The sequence below is a fragment of the Ipomoea triloba genome, chromosome 5, assembly GCF_003576645.1.
Source record: "Ipomoea triloba cultivar NCNSP0323 chromosome 5, ASM357664v1".
NCBI lineage: Eukaryota > Viridiplantae > Streptophyta > Magnoliopsida > Solanales > Convolvulaceae > Ipomoea > Ipomoea triloba.
In genome coordinates, this window is record NC_044920.1 from 26398871 (window position 1) to 26418516 (window position 19646).

At 35.4% G+C, this 19646-nt stretch overlaps 4 protein-coding genes and 1 non-coding gene across 6 annotated transcripts in view; 1 reads left to right on the forward strand and 4 right to left on the reverse strand.

Annotated features, from left to right (window-relative positions):
- The window catches only part of LOC116019150 (importin subunit beta-1), a 6793-nt gene extending 6739 nt beyond the window's left edge, over positions 1 to 54 (reverse strand). Inside the window, exon 1 of the mRNA XM_031259271.1 lies at positions 13 to 54. The gene's annotated coding sequence lies outside the window, so the exon portion shown is untranslated. The remainder of the gene's footprint in view (positions 1 to 12) is intronic.
- Positions 55 to 2070: 2016 nt separating this feature from the next.
- LOC116019144 (reticulocalbin-2) lies at positions 2071 to 4752 on the reverse strand. Its single transcript, XM_031259263.1, has 6 exons — positions 4290 to 4752; positions 4101 to 4203; positions 3125 to 3190; positions 2879 to 3034; positions 2684 to 2780; positions 2071 to 2589 (listed from the first exon to the last, which is right to left on the reverse strand). Exons 1-6 carry the CDS (start codon positions 4750 to 4752, stop codon positions 2467 to 2469), a joined length of 1008 nt encoding a protein of 335 aa, XP_031115123.1. The 3' UTR covers positions 2071 to 2466.
- A 1092-nt stretch (positions 4753 to 5844) lies between these two features.
- Positions 5845 to 9465, reverse strand: LOC116019143 (histone-lysine N-methyltransferase ATXR6-like). The gene is made up of 6 exons (XM_031259261.1): positions 9122 to 9465; positions 8487 to 8567; positions 8164 to 8393; positions 6980 to 7080; positions 6676 to 6888; positions 5845 to 6288 (listed from the first exon to the last, which is right to left on the reverse strand). The coding sequence occupies exons 1-6, from the start codon at positions 9408 to 9410 to the stop codon at positions 6129 to 6131; spliced, it is 1074 nt and encodes a 357-aa protein (XP_031115121.1). The 5' UTR covers positions 9411 to 9465; the 3' UTR covers positions 5845 to 6128.
- Positions 9466 to 10304: 839 nt separating this feature from the next.
- On the forward strand, positions 10305 to 14357 carry LOC116020902 (exonuclease mut-7 homolog). 2 transcript variants are annotated; one of them, XM_031261467.1, is made up of 8 exons: positions 10305 to 10739; positions 11212 to 11343; positions 11794 to 11920; positions 12542 to 12981; positions 13169 to 13245; positions 13364 to 13499; positions 13591 to 13794; positions 14007 to 14357. In XM_031261467.1, exons 1-8 carry the CDS (start codon positions 10347 to 10349, stop codon positions 14064 to 14066), a joined length of 1569 nt encoding a protein of 522 aa, XP_031117327.1. In that variant the 5' UTR covers positions 10305 to 10346; the 3' UTR covers positions 14067 to 14357. The 2 variants fall into 2 exon arrangements, with proteins under 2 accessions (XP_031117327.1, XP_031117328.1); XM_031261468.1 differs by lacking the exon at positions 14007 to 14357 and having other exon boundaries at positions 13641 to 13735.
- A 1566-nt stretch (positions 14358 to 15923) lies between these two features.
- Positions 15924 to 15997, reverse strand: TRNAI-UAU. The gene has a single exon. It is a non-coding gene; the product is annotated as a tRNA-Ile (tRNA).
- Positions 15998 to 19646: the final 3649 nt, after the last annotated feature.

The following is a 19646-nucleotide window of genomic DNA, read 5'->3' on the forward strand; positions in this document are numbered from 1 at the left end:
AGAGAAAATTACGTGAAGCGGCCCGAGATGATGGCTGGTGAGAGAGCAAGGACTGCACTTTCAGATCGCACACAGTAAAGCGGCGCCTGAAACCCTAACAGGGGAGATGGGAGAGAGAAAGGAGAGAGAGAGAGAGAGGAAGAAAGAGAAAGTAAGAGGAGAGAAGGACGCGGATGTAAAGCTGGAATTGAATATGTAAATCTATTGCGTGCAATTATTTTTCTGATAACATTTTTATTGCGAGAATGATCTCCTGCTACCACTGACCACCTTTGTTCTAAATCAGGACCGTTAATCTTGTGGGGTGGGCCCCAACGTTGAATGCCTAAACACGCGCAAACTCTTCTTTTGTTTTTTTCCTTTATTTTTTAATTATTTTTTAGTACACCCTATTATAATGTAGTTGTTGAAACTAAATATTTGTTAAGAATGAATATTTGTTAATGTTAAAATATTTAAAAATATTTTGAATAATATTGATATAATATAATTTATTCAATTAGATCATATCAAAATAATTTGAACCTATCAAAATTACACATAGATCCGCCCAAAGCATCTAAATTAAGAATCGATAGCATTGATACTACTTGATATGATTCAATTTTCTTTGTTCAACGTATTTGTTCATACATACTTTCTCAACTTACTAAAACACAAAGAGTCAATGTCTCCACTGAAATTTGAACTTGTGACTTCTCATTTAGAAGAGCTACAGAGATGTCATTGAACTATAAGCTACTTGACCTTTATATTTTAATCTAAGTTAAATTACTGTCGCAATATATTACAATATATGTGTGTGCGCGTGTCAGGTACAACAAAAAAAAAAATCATTTATAATAATATGTTTTTAATACTATAAAACTAATGTAAGTAACTATAGTCAAGTAATATCTTAAATTGTTTTTAATAAATATTACGGAGTAGCATATAATATTTACTGTAATTAATTTATTATTATGTTTAAAATTAATAAATAGTATTAATATTTATATAGTAAGTATGTACCTGGTAAAACTTGAATTTTCGACTATATGGATTGTTGGTTTAACTATCTCAAAGGTTGAGGGATCTTGCCTTACAAAGTTATGGAATAAAATCCTTATTTATATAAATAGATGTAAAGTAAATCTAATTCAAGACATATTAGGAGACAAGAGAATGGTATTATGGTACACTATGTTTCTTTTATGACAAATGCTAATCCTATTCTACATGTGTTATCCATGTTTGAGACACATTAAGAATGTTCATTGGGGCTCATGTCTTTTGAGCTTGTTTTACTATTGGATTACGCATCAATTCATTTTCTTTGGTCTACAAATTGTTATTGGTTTCTAGTCTTTTTATCACCTCCTGGTAATTAAAAACAATATAATCATTATTTTATCTTCATTTTTATTAGAAAAAAAAAATCTCAATGACCTCTGGTAATAATTGTTATGCTTCTCACAATACCAAATTAAACAATATAATCATTATTCTATCTTCCTTTTAAGGCCAAATGGTAGTCATGTACTAGTTTTCTTCACTTAGATGAAGAACTCTCATACATGGGTGCATCCTCCGATGAGGAGTTACCCGTGCACGAGATCCAATTGGAGGAAGGATATGAATGGGGTATAGGATAGGAAAAAACTAGTTGTCATGAGGCGCGTTTAGTTTTTTTTTTTTTTTTTGTTTGGAATTTAGAAACAATGTTATACCTACATTGACAGTATGCATGAATTATTTTATACTTTGACTGGCACTAAAAATCTAAATTATACATTTTTATCATTTAACAACACCTAATCTCTTTTTAAAGCGGCTCTCTCATTTTGAGATTTTAAGAATGCACAACTCTCCGAACGATTAATGATTCCTCATACTCAACCCAATCATGATCCTCTTAGAAAGCAAAGTTCCAAGAAGAATTGCCGACCATGTTATGTTCCCAGTACTCATAAAACAATTCATAGTACACTAACTTCCTTTGATTCATACATGTTTTCCTCCTATCTAATTAGGAATCAACAATTTTCCTAATTGAACTTCACAACTAAATAAAAATCACCATTCAGAATATCACATAACACATGTTGCGTAGATCCAATATGTACCCAAGATTAACTATTGAACAATCTTGTTTTATTCACATCTTACAAATTAACAAATTTCAATGAAATGGTAAGTAAACAAATCTAAAGCATACTCCCTCTACAATTTGGTCCTAACAAAATTAAATTCTAAAAGTAGCATAAACAAGCAAAATTGAAGTTTGTTGAGCGTTTCTTTCTTCAACCCAACAACTAACCCAGCAGCCCCATCCCTCTCCACTGTCCCTATACAAGCCCTCTGCCTCAACCCTTTCTCCCTATTCTATCAGTAGGGTTTTAGTATACTTGACCTATTAACAAACAACATTTCCTCTTCCTGCCTGGCCTGCCTGTCTGAACAACTATGGAAGAACAAAGCACAAGATCAAAGCTCATCATGGTATATATCGTCCTCGTCCTTCTCGTTGTCATAGATGGTATCATAGAACAAGGTATCATGATTCAGCATCTCGTCTAGCGTTAGCCTTGCATCTTTGTTGTCATCGGCCTGGAAGATGTTGTGCGCACGTACATTATAAAGTTGCAACAGAATACGATCTAAATCATGAATTTAATTTTTCGCTTTAATTGACTTAAATTACCTCCCGGATGAGATAGGTGGTGTAATATCTAGCATATGAGAGCTCTCCGGGGTTCAAGTAATGAAATATGGGTTTCAGTTCTTCCACTCTCAAAAAACTGGGAAGAAAATATGAGCAAATGATCAGGACATAGATAGAAAGAAAGACAGACAGACAGGAAATTGAATGATGTGTTTCGTCTCATAATTCTTGTACTTGTCCTTGTCAGCGTCGAGGAATGTGAATATTTCTACAAGTGAGGGCACATCTTTGCCACCGGTTTCGAATTCCTTGTAAGTCTTGTAGGTTTGATAAGCTCCTCTCTCAAATTCGCGCAGAGAGAGCCTATGATCTTTGTCAACATCCATCTGCCTGTTATGATGATTATTGTATCAGAATTTTGATCCGTTGATGTTACCTACCGGACAATATATATAATAACATTGGAGAAACCAAACTGACCTTAACTTCTCCGTCAACAACCATCTCCTAATGTTGTCGTTTCTGGTGTCTTCTGGATGCAGAAAACTGCAAAAGGATTTTGATCCAATCCCAATAATTGATTAAACAGCATGCATGGCATATTGGCATTTAACATAAGCAAAAAGGTAAAGGGTAAAGATAGTCCGCCCTAGTAGCTCGGTTGGTTCCTATATAGCAAATTGTAAATAAAAACACAAGATCAAAATTGGGTGGAAATCCTCTCACATAATGGGCCGTTGAATCCACTGTTACAAAAATCGGTCTAGACACCCCTAAACTGTGACGATTTCCTTCCTAGGCTACCGGCCGCCTGGCATCTAACTTGACTGAGTTAAATCGTCCATTTCAATTGAGAATTGGATTAATCTCGTTGGTCAACCTTCCTATTTTTTTCATTATATATATATATATATGTGTGTGTGTAATATGACATATATACACCCACACACGTGTACTATTTTTGCACTATTTTTTTAGTTAGTCGCATAGGCGCCCGCCTAGACCGTCTAGGCTCTCCTCTGTCCGACTAGCTCTTACTATAACCATGGCTGAATCATATTGATTTATCAACTCCACAAATCCTATCAGGTAGGAGTGTGGGTGGGGGGATTTCACATTTTGTGGGCACAAATGGTAGAGGGTAAAAGAAACCTGTATGAATAACTTAATTGGTTCTTTTTTGAATACTACTGACTCTATTACAATGCAGTATCTGTTCATAACTACTTTCTTAATAAGAACTTAATTGGTTCTTAAGTAACAATTATGAATAAAGATGCCTATACAGCGGATGTGGGAGACACACCAAATATGGTGTTTCAAATATTGGTCTTCCCACTTAATGGATAATTGAACATAATTGAGCTATCATGATTTACTACCTCCACAAGTAATGTGGGACTGAGGTGAGAGATTTCAACTTGGCAAAATGGGTAAAGGGAAATGGTGACATTACTCTCTGAATTCGTAGAGGTTGAGAGTTCCATTCCGATCAACATCAGCGTTCTTGAATTGTATCATCCACCATCCGGCGCCTCCATGCCCAGTCTCATTCCTCTCTGTTCGAACCCGGATCTCGTTAAACATCATAAGACCAAGAACACGAATTCCTTAAAAACAAAAAAAAACAAAATCACGTACATACCCATATCTTCATCAGTGAATTGCGGAAGGTATTCAGAGAACGAAACAGACCCATCCCCATCCTTATCGCGCAACAACAATTCTCTCTGCGTCCTATAATTCAACCGGCTAATAGCCTGTTGGGTATTCCAATATTCCAGTTCCTTAGTATCCACGAATCCATCACGAGGATCTTTATCCAAAATGGGGAACAACACCATCAACCTTAGCCCAGTATCCAACCGGCCTTTATCATTAAAATAACGGTCATCGTCCTCGGATTTCTCGGGATTCGCGAACCCTTTTCTCCGGGCAACGATGGGGTCGAAAATCAGAGGAGCCGACGGCTGGGTGCCGAGACGGCGGCTCAGCCCGCGGGGGCTGTAATCTTTGCGAAATAGTTTATTGTGATCCTGTGAGAGTAAGAGGATGACGAAGGCGGCGGCTACCGTGTAAACCACCACCTTCGTCATTTTTCCGGCCATTGCCTTGTCACTTTGGGTACTAATTTTTTTTTTTGGGTTACATTTGTTTGTTTAAAACCATGTTAGTGACAGTTAGCGTTTAACGGTCGGGGTAGAGTCAAGTAACGATAATTAATAAGATCACATATTTGACATATGTGATCGAACATTGTGGATGAAACAGTGGGATTAGGAGACCTCCTCCCTACAGTCTGAACCAACTTTAGATATTTAAAAACAAACAAAAAAAAAAACCTATATATTTTTTATTTCCATTAAAATTAGTACTCGTATATATAAAAAAGCATATAAATTTATAATTAAAAAATTGGAGGGATTTTCTTACATTGTCATAGTCCTATATAAATGCGTGTTTGAATGAGAGGTCTCAGTATATTTTTTCTCCTCCCGAGACAAAAAAAAATACTCCGTACTCCGTAAGCTACATGAATGTAGGTCATATCAATTCAACATATGAAAATAACAAAATTCTCAAGCTAATAGCATCTTCAATAGTTGGTTTTTACACAAATTTTAAGATACCAAGTAGGAGATAAAAAAAAAAAAAGAAAAATTAGTTTTCAATTTTTTTATTTTTAAACTAAGGTAACGTGCCCGGTTGAGCGCGGTTGTTGTGTTTCACACGACCAATGACGTTGTTATTGAGCTGTGGTGGGCCCACTTCAAAGACAAAAACCAAGTTCTTGCAGGAAACCTTCAATCCTTCTCTCTCTTCCACTTCAGCTAAAATCTCCTCAAAAACTAAGCAAAAACCACTATTGTGGTTGCTCTAACGTCGGAAAAGAACAAAAACATCAAGCCAACTCTGAAAAGAACAAAGCCATCGATTCAACATCTGAAAAGAACGAAGGCCTCAAGCCAGTCTGAAAAGAACAAAGGTCTCTAAACATAGGTAATTGGGAATTTCATGGGGGATTGAATTGAGAAATCAAGGAATAAGGCCAAGAATAGAGATACAACAAAACATGGATATTCTATCCTTAGTTCAATTGATGTGCTTGTACAATGTAAGGTGAAGAATAGAGATACAACAAAACATGGATATTCTATCCTTAGTTCAATTGATGTGCTTGTACAATGTAAGGCCAAGAATAGAGATCCAACAAAACTGGGATATTTTATCCTTAGTTCAATTAATGTGCTTGTACAATGTAAGGCCAAGAATAGAGATCCAACAAAACTGGGATATTTTATCCTTAGTTCAATTAATGTGCTTGTACAATATAAGGCCAAGAACAGATATACAACAAAACTGGGATATTTTATCCTTGCTTCAATTGATAAATTAGCTTTAAACAATGGAGGAAGACCCTGAGGTGTTACATTAGTCAGCTACCAAAATGTGAAGAACAGCCCAATTGGATTGTCCTGTGAGGTCAGACAAAGTGCTCAGTTGGATACTCATTCTCATATCCATTGTAATCATAGTATAGCCTTTCCCCCTTTGCAATGTCTCTGCTTGCTATCAATAGAACTCTGCATTCCCCATTTACATCAAATCTCACGCATTTTACGTTCTGTTTCTTCCTACCATCCCTGCAGTGGAAGTGTTTCCAAACACTGGTTAGCCTAGTCACAATCCTTTCTGATACTGTTTTTTCGGGGTGACGAGGGAAACCCGCAGCCACTACCCAGAGTGTACACTAGGTAAACCCTGCCTTGTGACCGTAGCCATCAAATGACCACGAGGAAGTAAACCAGTCTAGGTTGCCCACAGTTGACCGGCTCAAACCAAGGAGGATGAGATTCGAACTCATGACCTTGTGATTACAAGTTTGTATCCTTGGTCATTTTGGCTGGGGTTAGTGGGTTACCCCTCCTTTCTGATAATGTTGAAATCATAAAGAGAAGGCCTAACATGGAGCTGAAGTGCAATGGTGAATATAAAGAAAGCCGACAGATTGTGTAAAAGGAAGAGCATACGGTGAATGATTGTTGATGCCATTGATAAAGCGAGCTATGTTACTGCGCTTATCGGGGCAGATGACAAGCGATTTTGAAGGATCAGCAGCATGTAGAAGAGTCATCATGCTATCTCCATTGTCATTTTCACAATTCTTCAAGTAATCAACATCACCAACGTACTCCGTTATTATGGTTAAGTCTCTAATGAACCGATCAGCTTCTACAGTGAACCTGTTGTAATAATATGAGCATATATATGATGGATTTTCGAAAGATGAATGTGGTATGAAGCTGGAAATTTATAAATTGAAACTATACTCACCCTTCTATGGGGTCAAAAACCACCATCAGAGGTGGCCATTCACCTCGTTCTATCATGATCTTGCACAGATTTAAGGTTTCAGCATCTTCTTTGGGTAATACCTGAAATTGACAGACGCTTTAGTTTTCTAGACAATCTAGGAACAGCTAATCATGGATTTTTTAAAGGCAATTTTGTACAAATGCCCTCTTCCTATTTCATCTTTTAGATGGTAGTCCTCTACAAAGCATTCTTAGAAATTGCCTCTATCAGTCCAATAAACTCCCTCATCCTCCAGTTGTAAACAAAACTTGGAATATAACTAACTGGCAACATAAAGCATATATGAACGAGGAACGCTCACTGGCAAAATCCATTCAAACAATACGCACAAGTCTCCTGGACAAAGTTAACACGAATACCAAGTTCTAGAGGATCAAATTGCAAGATTTTCGCTGCCTCCCTTTTCTCTCTAAAACAAAAAGCTTTTCTCTGCTGCTCAACTTCGGCTTCCACCGCCGGCCTCCGGCCGGAGCTCTAATGGAGCTTTGAGCCGGCGGTTTTGGTCACCTTCTACGTTTACTCTCGCTCTTCTTCCGCCCCGACCACCGTCGCAGCTCCGTCCGCCTCCGACCACCGCTACAGATCTTCTTCTTCCGTTTTCTTTCCCTTTGAATAAAATAATAGTAGGTAGGTATTGGGGTTTGTGTTGGTAATCTTGAACTCCCAACCCTACTTTGGCTTTACCACTTTTTATTTTCTCTATTATTGTGTTTCCCTCTCGTTACTTTCACGGGCTTTTTCCTCTCGTTACTTTCAGGAGCTTTTCATTATCATTAGCATAAATCGTTTAGTTTGGTTTCGGCAAGTGTTGATCTTATCCTGGGCGAGCAAAAAAGAATGATGATGAAGACCCAGATCTTTGATGAAGCTTTAAGTTCCTTGAAGGAACATAGCTTCCTAGTTATGAAACAGTCTGCGATTCAAGTTTTCTATAGCATACTTAGAAAAGTTGTTTCTATGTCCGACTGTAAGGAATGGTTTACCATTTCATTGATCGTTGATGTAAACGTTTTATGTTATGAATTAATGGAATAGCTACGTTTATCTTCAAAAAAAAAATAAAATTGCAAGATTTCTGACCAGCTTTAATCAAGTCAGGTATGCAGTCCAATTGAAACAACGCGGGTTATACTCAACTATACCTGCATTCCTTCTCGCTCCAATGCAGCACGATTTGCTTCCCTCGGTGCCACACCCGAAATATAAGTAAGCTCATTACTGAACTCTGCTCCAGCTGCAGTCAAAGCGGTTGCTAGAGATGCCATTTGTTCCAATCTCCTGGTGGGGTCCCTGGTTGGATTGAAAGCCAATAACTTTCTCCTCTTCTTTGACCTCCCCAAGCCACTACTTCGTTTTCGCTTCTTTTGGCTCCCTGAGGAAACTTATATAGTCAAATTTGGGACCAGAAGAACAACTAAAATAAAAAAGAAATGACCACAAAACATGCCTTTTGGCTTTTATATACCTTGGCTAAGTTTGTCTATTGATTCTGATGACTTCTGAATACAGAAGAAATCAACAATCTTTGTCTGGATGAGGGGAAACTCTGCATATTGTCACAATAACAAACATCATTGAGAAGCTAAAAATGTAAGCTTTTCCCTAATAATATATATTATATATTAGGGCCTTATACTGCAAGTTTACTAGGCTTGTTAAGTAGTCTGGTTGGACTGAATAACTAGAAGTTATTCAATGACTCTGTGCCTAATATAAACCTGAATTGATGAGATACAAGATGTTCATTATATAGCACATACAGTTCATGGTACTCATACTGCTCCTTAGACCAATAAATCATCTAGAGTTCCGAGTTAAGTATGAGTCAGACCTCAAACACTTGTCCCACAAAGAAACATAATTGATGGAATAGACCCCAAATTTTAGTTAATGAGCTGAGCATGAACTCTGGCAATCTCAAATGAAGAATGGGGTATCTCTAATCATTATCATTTAATTATAAACAAAAATTTCAATCCCATATCAATTATAAAAGACCAAGAAATCACTGTTCAGTAAAAGAGAAGCTACAGAAGCTCATTTTCTGAGAAACATGAAAGAAATCGAAAACGGATGAAATAATAGAAGCCGTAAACATACTGGCGACATTCTTGATGTTGGAGCAAGAAGGGCATATCCAAGAGCCCTCGGGCACCGACGCGATAACGGGCCTGAGGCAGAACAGGTGAAACCCACGATCGCATTTGTCGCAAAGCAGCAGCTCATCTTCGCGCTCGCCGGAGCCGCATTCCTCGCAGCACACGTCGGAGTAATCGCCGTCTTTTGGGCCGGATTTCGGTGGCTTACGCGGCGAGGATTTCAAAGACAGCCGCTTTGAGAGTTGGGTTCTTTTCCTAAGCACGACTTCTGACGTTGTTGAAGACGCCATTGTTGCAGATACGCGGAGATTCGATACGCGGAGTGTCGACGAAGCTGGTGGTGCGGGGAATCGGGGTTTTGACAACAGGACCGCTGTCTAAAACGGACGTTGATATTAAAAATAAAAATTAATGTCAAAGTGTGCTCAGATGGCAGGTAGTGACTCTATTGTATGAACAAATACTACAATGTAATAGATTATTTGTATTAAAAAGAAAATTATTGTTTTATGTTCGTGATAGAATATTATATTACTTTATAATATTCATTTTTTTGCTTTAAAAAAAATAATATAATATATTTTATAAATCAGAATAAAGTATTTTATATGTGTTAGAATAATAAAAATTTTAATGTAATATAATATTTTTATGAGTCAAAATAATGTACTTTATGTCTTTTTGCTAGAATAATATATTTTATGAATTAGAATAATATATAATGTAATTTATGTATTAGAATAATAAAATTTTTAGATAAAATTAATATATTTTAGGAATATACATAATGTATTTTATGTATTAAAATAATATATTTTATAAGTTAAAATAATGTATTTTTTATATTTTTTTTCGTGGTCCACATATTACGATTTGCACCATAATGATTGGCGGGGTTTCGGAATGTTGCATTACATACAATGAATCTACTACTAAATTACTATGATCATTGAAAAATTGAATGACCAAGCCGTAATTGGAACCGTACCTGAAAGAGAATCGTCGATTTGGAACTGGAATTGAACCGTGATCATGATTAATGATAGTTTAATAATTTATTTATTTTTTAAAATATTACTGACTCAATTATATTATAGTATCTCTGTTCATCTATATTTTACGCACTTTAATTATGTATTAGGGGTTTTTTGGTCCGTCCGATTTTCTTTTCCCACCCATTTCTAATATTCTACCATAGTACGATTGCGCACTCCGGAGTCCGGTCCATGGATCTTTCACCCAGCATACACTTTGTTTCCTCTACCAACTCGCCCGAGTTCACCCTTCTAACTCGGGCATTGACCCGTTCATCGGTCATCGGTCTCGACGCCGAATGGAAGCCCGTCCGCACTCAGCAGTCCTCCTTTCCGACGGTCTCTATCCTCCAAATCGCCTGCCAGGTCGACGGCGACGACGACGAAGATGCTCATGTCTCGAACAACTCACCACCGGTTTTCCTTCTCGACCTCTCAGCTATCCCTCTCCCATCAATCTACGAGATTCTTAGGGACGCGTTTGTCTCGCCTAATATTCTGAAATTAGGATTTCGGTTCAAACAAGACCTGGTCTACTTGTCGTCCACCTTCTGCTCGCAGGGCTGCGAGCCTGGTTTCGATAGGGTAAGTTCTGCAATATTTCTATTTATACTTCTGAATCTCTCTATTCAATTTCTCTCCTGATATTGTATTTGTATAAAAACTTCAAAGTTTGTCTGATTAGTATCTCCACAATGACTTCAATGCTGCATTTTCAGATTATTGTTTTTACATTTAGTTTTAAGTTGATTGTTTTGTTGATTTGTTTGCATTATACTACTTATGTCTGTTTAACTTTCCAAAATGTAGGATAGTCGTTCCCATAAACTGCTTTTCTGAATATAGTGGAAGTCCAATTGTGTGGCATTGTGTCAAGTGTACATTATGAAATCAATTTGAGTTAGTTCAGTTAATGTTGTCATTTTGAAGCAATCTGGAGTTATCAGTATAACTTGAACTGTAATGCAACAGACATATATGATGAGCTTATGAAATTCTGATTGAAATCCTTATGGTGCTTAAAATTTGATTGTGCTAGCGAATCATTGGTGACTAGGTGGAACCTTTTCTAGATATTACAAGCATATATAGCTACCTACAACACATGCATCAAGGAAGAAGGTTACCTAAGCAATCCAAGAGTTTAGCAGCAATCTGCCAGGAAGTGTTGGGCATATCTCTTTCAAAGGTTTGTGGTATGGGAGTTCATATGATGTTCATCCTCATAGTTTCTTTGGATGGTGGAAATGGGAGGAAAGAAAAATGGAGTAGAAACTTTTAGTTTCTCTTGTTTGAATCCTAAGAAAATGGAAGTGAAATGAAATGAGGAGAAAATAATCTCTTCATCCCATCAAATATTTTTCCTCCCAAAATGGGAAGAAAATGAGGGCAATTTTTTTTTTTTTCTTATTTCGATACCTGCCTCTCAATGTATACTATTTCTCACTCTCTCCCCATTTCCTCCCATTTTCTTTCATTTCATCCAACCACAAATTTCTTCTTTATTTTCCTTTTCCTCATATTTTATTATCCATTTTCTTCCTCCCACTTTATATCCACTAAATATAGCACAAAAGTTAGGCATAGAATTTTATTCCCTTCATGTAGGTCCTCTCTATGATGTGCCCTTCAATTGCAGGAACTCCAATGCAGTGATTGGTCACAACGTCCTCTCACAGAAGAACAAAAGCTTTATGCTGCAGTCGATTCTCTCTGCTTGATTCAAATCTTTGATGTGCTCAAGGCTAGGGTGGCTAATATAGTTGGTTTGTTAAGTTCCATAGTTGGTCTTCCATGCATGAATATGCTACATTTTAAGAAAGCAATGCATCTTACTGATCCTATCAGCCAGCTGAATAAGAGCATGGCAGCACTAGTCTTTTCCTTTAATGGAGATAGTCACACATCTAGAGTTTGTATGAAATGCTAGACATAGTATGACTGCTTGTGATGAATCACATGAGAATCAAAGTGGATATGGGAAAGAAAGCAATATAGATAAAATTGAATATCATTGAAGATTTATTTTGGAAGGGGTAGGGATATATGTATATACATGCATACGTATATATCTATATATATTTCAAGATTGGTGAAAATTTAATGGAAAGCTCTTTTTGCTTATATTTGTTGTTCTGATAATGCTAGCTGTGCCCCCCTTTATCTCTATGAACAGAAAACCAATAAATTAAACATAAGGATTTCCTTTAAATGATCTAGCATGAGCCATTAATCATTGTATAAAAGAGATCTCTGTGAAGTCCATCTCTGGTGAAAAGTGAAAACTTATTAGGTCATGTGCTTCCAACAAGCTCTTCATGGTTCAGTCTTCCTGTCTCATGTGTTTTCTTTAACATATGTTAACATTATCATACAATTTAATTTAGGGAGTACTGTGTGCAATGTTGGAAAGCTCCAGTCACCTTCAATAGATCTTGGCCTCAAGCAGATTCTCGACATGCCAAATGGTTCTGATAACATATTGCTGGCCAAGTTTATTGAAGCTACAAAGATGGTCCAAGCTATCAGTACTGACTTTCCTCAAGGAATAACCATTCATGAAGAAGTAGCTTCTACAGTTCAGTTTGCCAAAAAAAAGCAAATGGATGATGCAGTCCTTTGGATTGCCAGAAAGTATGGTGATAAAATTTTACTAAGCGACTCTGACAGGAAACCCAAAATGTCGAAGAAGAAAGGGAAAAAGCCCCCTGCAGGATTAATGGCAAAACCTAGACAATTAGATGGTGATGAAGATTGGCAAGGTCCTCCACCTTGGGATGTGTCCTTGGGTGGTGATGGATGCCCTAAGTTCCTATGCGATGTGATGGTATGAAACTTTATATTGGTTGCTATTTCTCAAATTGCTGGAAGTTTATATTTAAGAAATTGAGTCACACAGCCGCACAGGTAGGACTAGGGCAGGCTGTCTGCACATGCTTTCTTGTTCTCCTTTGACTTGTTGAGAAATAGAATCTATTTCTGTGTAAGGCAATATTAATACTCCAATCTTTTAGGTGGAAGGATTGGCAAAACATTTAAGGTGCGTTGGCATTGATGCTGCTGTTCCCCCTCTGAAAAAGCCTCAAACAAGGTTGTAATTTTTAAAATAAATACAAATATGCAAAAACTTGATCTGCAATTAGATTTGTTTAGTCGACATATATTTGCTGCTTGACAGTGTCGTTATTACGTTATGTTCTTGTGATCAGGGATTTAATTGAACAAGCATCTAAGGAGAAAAGGGTACTAGTAACACGAGATGCCAAACTTCTGAGGCATGGCTATCTCATAGAAAATCAAGTATACAGGGTGAAGAGTCTTCTTAAAAATGAACAACTTATTGAGGTATACTCCACTTGCCCCCATCCACTGTGCAATTCAATGAGTTGTATGGCTGTAATGATGAAGCTACAGACACCCCACCTGTATTTTGCAGGTGATAGAAACATTTAAATTGGAAATTTCTGAGGATCAACTGATGTCTAGGTGCACTAAATGCAATGGTAGATTCATCCAGAAACCTCTGACAACTGAAGAGGCTGTCGAAGCTGCCAAGGGCTTTCAGGTGATTCCAAAGTGCCTATTTAACAAGAACTTGGAGTTCTGGCAGTGCATGGACTGTAAACAACTTTACTGGGAGGTAAGCTTTTATATACTTTATTAATGGATCTATAATTCTCTACATATTTTGTCATCATACGGGCTACGACATGATCCCCAACCCCTTTAATACTTGCCCATTCCAACTTTGTCGCTGTTAGTACTATAGGCCATCAAAATCCTAGATAGCTATGTATATGATGTCTCATCTCTCATGTCTGAACGTGGTGTTGGCGCATGATTTCATTGTAGGGAACCCAGTACCGCAATGCAGTACAAAAGTTCATTGACATTTGCAAGCTAAACGAGTAAGAGAAGGGCCACAATGCTTCCTAATCAATTGCCTACCACAAAGTCACATACCCTAAGGCTAAGCTGTCACATTTTGCTTTGTAATATAGTTGTCCCTAGTTCTCCAATATATGTCTCCCCCTCGTGGGGTTCCTGTCTAACTCGAAGAATTCCACCATCAATTGGTGGTTGTGCATGCCCTCGTACTAGCTTTGACAACAAATCTGTTTGTAACAATCCCAGGAATGTTGTGTTGTTACTTCTTGTCGTTGAGTTATATAATACATTTAAAAAGCTTCTGCCTAGCTTATACATCCATTTTTTTTTAAATGTTAATGCTCTTGCTCTCCTTTAATGATGCCACCCTTTTCTTGAATGATTTTGTGTTCTTCCGAATCACACTAAGTGTACCTAAAACCTAGTGAGGATATGTAGAAACTCTGATCTGGTGATTTACATAGAGTAATAGATTATATGATAAATCAAGATTATTAGGTGTAAACCAGTTTAAGCACTTGGGGAAAGTGGAGAAGGTTGGAGTAATGAGTTTGTGGTCAGATTGAACTAATCCAACTGGGAAAGCGACTTAGGTGGGGGCATGGGCCCTGAGGAATTAACATTTCAGTTACTTTTTTGAATCCACAGCTTCTTTGTTCTTTCCTTTTTCTTTTTTCTTCTTCGAGTTTAGGAATCAGTCTTCATTTGGTGGAAGGTGACGCAGAGAGAATCCCCTAATTTCGTTGAGTTTAGGTGCTGTATCTTTTTGACAATTAAACCCCTTTTTAAAAAAAATTATTCAATTAACCTTTTTTAAAAGCATGATTTTTGGGGAAAAGAAAATTCATTTTTTTTGGGTACAGACCTAGGTAACATGGAATGGGAAAGCAAGAAAAATGTTCAAATAAAAAAAGGGCATAAATATGAATGGAATAATTCAATTGACCTAACAACTTGAACAATCTGATGTGCTCAGCTAAATAACTTGCAATAGTTGAACTATGCTTATTTATACTATCTCATCATTTGATCAATTGACCTATACTTGATGTGGTCGTCTAAGCATACTATCCCACTATTTGATTGTGCGATCAATGCTTTAAAATTAAAAGATTGATTGACCCATACTTGCAAATTGCAATATACTGCTGTAATCGTCTGACAATACATACTATCTCACCATTTGATCGAGTGGTCGATCAATGCTGTAAATCAAAACACGTTACCTCAACTAACTCGGGCCTAGTATAATACACAAAGGACTTCAAGTGAATAGTTATTTGCGCGGACCATGATTAAAAACGACGTTGTTTTGTGTAATTTTTTTCACACATTCTACTGTAATGTATATTTTTATAACTTATAATACACATTCTTCTAAAGCATAATATATATTATTCTAACTCATAAAATTTAACGAGTGTCACCATAATTTGCCTAGTCAAGTAGTCATGACAACACTTGGGTTCCAGTTCCAATTTATAGGATGATCGGTTTGGTTATGACCGAATCGGTGCCGGTCTATTATATCTGTCGGTTAGTGGTGACATGCAAAGCAGTAGGGTGTTCCCATGAACAGAGGGGAGGGAAGGTTCGGGTGACGTGTGACCCACCGCCGGGCTCCAACACGTATGACGTCCTCCGTCAAATCAGCAGCGTTGCTCAGTTCCACCTTTTCCTGTTTCACGGTTCAGATTCGAGTTTCACTTTCACATGCTGTGGTGGGACCCCTTGCTGAGCCTCCCGTCCCGTAATTCAAAATATTCTTATTATGGAGAGAGCATGTTGTTTTGTCTGGGCCGACGTTACGTTTCGATTCCTTATTGGTTCCTTAGCGGGCCCACGTTCTTCGCCTGATTAATGTGGGTTTAAAAATAAATTTGGTCCCGGCGGGGCTCGAACCCGCGACCTTCGGCTCATAAGACCAACGCTCTAACCAACTGAGCTACGGGACCATTTGTTATGTAATTGAATTTGTTCATATATATCCCTAAACTAAACACAGTTTTAGTTGATACCATAATTAATTGTGAGTAGTAAATTATCGAATTATGTATCTTTTCCTGAGAACTATTACTTAAAATATTCTTATCAAAAATCCAGTTCACAATTTTACAATACTAATGAATAAAAGTGTCCATGCGTTTGAAGTGTTTTGCAATTTAATGTGTACCTTATGTGTGTGAGAAAAAGACTATATGTTACACGATTCAAATCTTTAAAAAAAGTTAAATTGCATTTATACTCATGCAAATCTATATCATTTTCAATATGAAACAATAACTACTTAAAAATTTTTGCAATTCTATTTTTTCTCAACCAAAATAGGTGCATTTTGAGAAATTAATTTCTTATATTAACTTATTATCCATTTTAAGCATATATTATCAAATTAATTAAAAAACTCACTTAAAAACAACCAAACTCTAATTGTACTGACCTGAATAAAAAAAAATGAATCACACTTAAAATTATGCCTCAAAATAACTATTTTAAATAATATTTTTATCTAATTTTTTCCAACATCAGGTACGATATCTTTTTCTTTAATTAAGTTACTTTACTTAAGGATAATAATTAACGCCGTAAAATTACTCTTAAAAGGTTAAAAGGTTTGCGTTTCGGCTTCTAAAGTGTAATCATATAGCTAGGAATGATAATGTGGCTTTGACACCTAAATAGGGAGCAAAAATTTATGTTGTGTGCATGAGAATGATACTCTTTTGACTAACAAGTAGCGCATATATATATATATATATATATATATATATATATATATATATATATATATATATATATATATATATATAGTCATAATCAGGTGGCCGCCCTTAACGTGCGGTCAGTGCGGTCACACCACTATATATACAAATATATACACCACTCAATGTTAGAAAATGCACCACACAAATATGCATCATTAGGTACGCATCGCCAAAAAACACACAATTAGGTATGCAAATATACATCACACAGTGTTAGCAAATGCACCATTAGAAACAGAGGAGTTATGATGCATTATTTTGGGTGTATGTGTGGTAATTTTTTTGGTGTTTTTGTGTATTTTATTGTGGTGCGTTTTCTAATATTGAGTGATGTATTTCCTAACATTGAGTGGTGCAAACCGCACCGACTGCACGGGAAGACGCAATCACATTTGAACAGATTTATATATATCAAAATTCACTGTATATAGGAGAAGGATATGCATGTGATTATATTACTTATTACTCCATATATATTATTGGTGATGAACATGAGCTGAAATTTTAAAATAGAAAAATAAACTAATGGTTTTATTGCTATTATTAGCATTGTTGAGAGAATGAATGAATGATAATGACGACACAAATTTTATTGCTATTATTAGCATTGTTGAGAGAATGATAATGACGACACAAACTACACTGTTGATAGATAGATGTACGTAGTTTCGTCAGTTCTGGTTGGTTTGGGTATTTTCTAATTATAAGTTAATATTTTGTTGTGTTAAAAAAAAGTCAATCTTTTGTTATTTCGGCCATATTGTTAGGATGTGAATAAGAATCGAATTCGTGTTTTGCTCACTCGAAATTAGAATATTATACTGTGTTTATTTTAAAGACTTTGGTCACATAATGATTCTTTTCTAGTTATTTTAGTCCCTTAACTTTTTACTCTTACAATATATTTTCCTTTTTTTTTTTAATTGTTGTTTTAACATCGGGACCGGAGTAACAAAACTACTAAACTCTATTAAATTCTCAGTTATTACATGTATATTTTAATACTTTTTTTATATTTTTTTCTTTAATTTTAATCTTCTTTAGTCGTCTCGATATTTCATTTGTAAAATAAAATTAAAAAAAAACTTGATTTTAATATGTTAGTGTAGAGAAAATAAAGACGATGTCAAATCTATATTTTTCTGATGAAATACAAAAATTGAAAAAATTATAAAGAATAAAAGTTAATAAAATTTAAAAATACCCATGTACTAGGTAATGTTTTACTCTCTCTGTCTCATTTTACATGTCATGTTTACTGTTAATTGATCAAACAAACTCTTTCTTCCAGCTTATTTTGTTTAATATTTTAATTAATTTTTAATTTAAAATTTTATATTTAATAGTACTTTTAACGTAACTTCAAAATATATAAGTTTTATATATACTAATACTAAAACTAATATTATAAAAGTTGAGTTAAAAATAACATCAGTCAAATCTTGTTAACCGAATGAGACACATAAAATGAGACGAAAGGAGTAATAAGTTTAATATAATTTTGTTCTTTTAATGGTTATAAAACTTCAATTATATATCTTTTTAAAAGTGTTATGGGGTATATTCAAACAATAAAAATTAGAGATTAAATTAAAACATCTAACAATACGGACTAAAACTACAATTTTTTCTTATTTTAATTATCATATTTTCTAGACTGTGAGGCTCGGCTTAGACGTCCAAAACCTAACCCCTCGCTCCTCAGCACTATTTATAAGGTTTTTGTTTTTATTTTTTTATAACTATTTATAAGGTTTAAACTTTCAATTTTATTATAATTATATTAATAGTTGGTTCTTGGTGCCCTAAGATTTGAGATTTTAATCAATGTTATCTCTTTTGCATTTCATTTCCATTAAATAAACATTGATTTTCCAGTGGGATCCACATGTTTCTGATATCTTTAGTGGCAATCGTATTCAGATTACTTTCCCGACAAGAATTTTCGTCCCGACCAACGAGGTTTTTTATTTTTTTATATAAATTAATTTTATTTTATTTTTACGTCAACTTGACTACTTGTGGAGATCGAAAATCTTAGCCACTGTATCGTCAACACTCTACAGCAATACCACTATTTCAGAATAATAATCGTAACACACAATTATGTGACGAAATTAATTGAAAATGTATTGACGATAAAAATTAAATTTATAATATTTTAATATAAGACTAATAATCTATCAATTCGGTATGTAATCTCTTTTGGAACAATTTAATTATTTAATATAGTGTTAAAAAATTTCTGTGCAAATAAGGTTTACTGTAGCAATTGGACTTAAAACAGATTAATTAATGGATTAAAATAATGAATAGCGGAGATTAAGTCCAGTGAAATTGAAGTGATGACGATGAAACAGCACCTTGATATAGTGCAAGCTAGCTAAGCCCACAAACCACCAAGAATAAGATTGACCCCTATTTATGATCCATATGTTTGTTTATCGGACAACAATTGTCACAAATAGGGGTGATAGCGAAGCGAATATATGTCGATTTAATTAATTTTAATTTAGATTCGAATTTGTCGTGTATTTGATTAAGTCTTGTTCATACTAGTTCTAAACTCGCTTATTACTAGTAGTTGTAAGAAATATGAATTTGTTTTAAAATTGTTTAAGATTGTGTTAATTTTATTCATACAGTTAACGGTATTATTATACATCATGTTAGGCGATTAATAAACCATGGAGCATGTGATTGTTAGGGTTACTAGAATACTAGGTCTTAGTATGGTCCATGGGTACGGTTTGGAGTACTTCTCCCCTTTGTCTTGATCAATTTTAGTTCTCAAGGTTATTTTATTTATATATATATATATATATATATATATATATAT

What these genes read in the sequence shown, in the direction of transcription:
- LOC116019144 (XM_031259263.1), bottom strand. Translation starts at nt 4,752, where the DNA reads ATGGCCGGAAAAATGACGAAGGTGGTGGTTTACACGGTAGCCGCCGCC. An exon ending in ATTCACTGATGAAGATATGG is followed by an intron (nt 4,204 to 4,289) that starts GTATGTACGTGA and finishes GGGTTCGAACAG; the next exon opens with AGAGGAATGAGACTGGGCAT. An exon ending in TTGTTGACGGAGAAGTTAAG is followed by an intron (nt 3,035 to 3,124) that starts GTCAGTTTGGTT and finishes TCATCATAACAG; the next exon opens with GCAGATGGATGTTGACAAAG.
- LOC116020902 (XM_031261467.1), top strand. Translation starts at nt 10,347, where the DNA reads ATGGATCTTTCACCCAGCATACACTTTGTTTCCTCTACCAACTCGCCC. An exon ending in TGGGCATATCTCTTTCAAAG is followed by an intron (nt 11,344 to 11,793) that starts GTTTGTGGTATG and finishes CTTCAATTGCAG; the next exon opens with GAACTCCAATGCAGTGATTG. An exon ending in CTGAAAAAGCCTCAAACAAG is followed by an intron (nt 13,246 to 13,363) that starts GTTGTAATTTTT and finishes TCTTGTGATCAG; the next exon opens with GGATTTAATTGAACAAGCAT.
- LOC116019143 (XM_031259261.1), bottom strand. Translation starts at nt 9,410, where the DNA reads ATGGCGTCTTCAACAACGTCAGAAGTCGTGCTTAGGAAAAGAACCCAA. An exon ending in CAACATCAAGAATGTCGCCA is followed by an intron (nt 8,568 to 9,121) that starts GTATGTTTACGG and finishes GACAATATGCAG; the next exon opens with AGTTTCCCCTCATCCAGACA. An exon ending in GGCATCAACAATCATTCACC is followed by an intron (nt 6,289 to 6,675) that starts GTATGCTCTTCC and finishes CTTCCACTGCAG; the next exon opens with GGATGGTAGGAAGAAACAGA.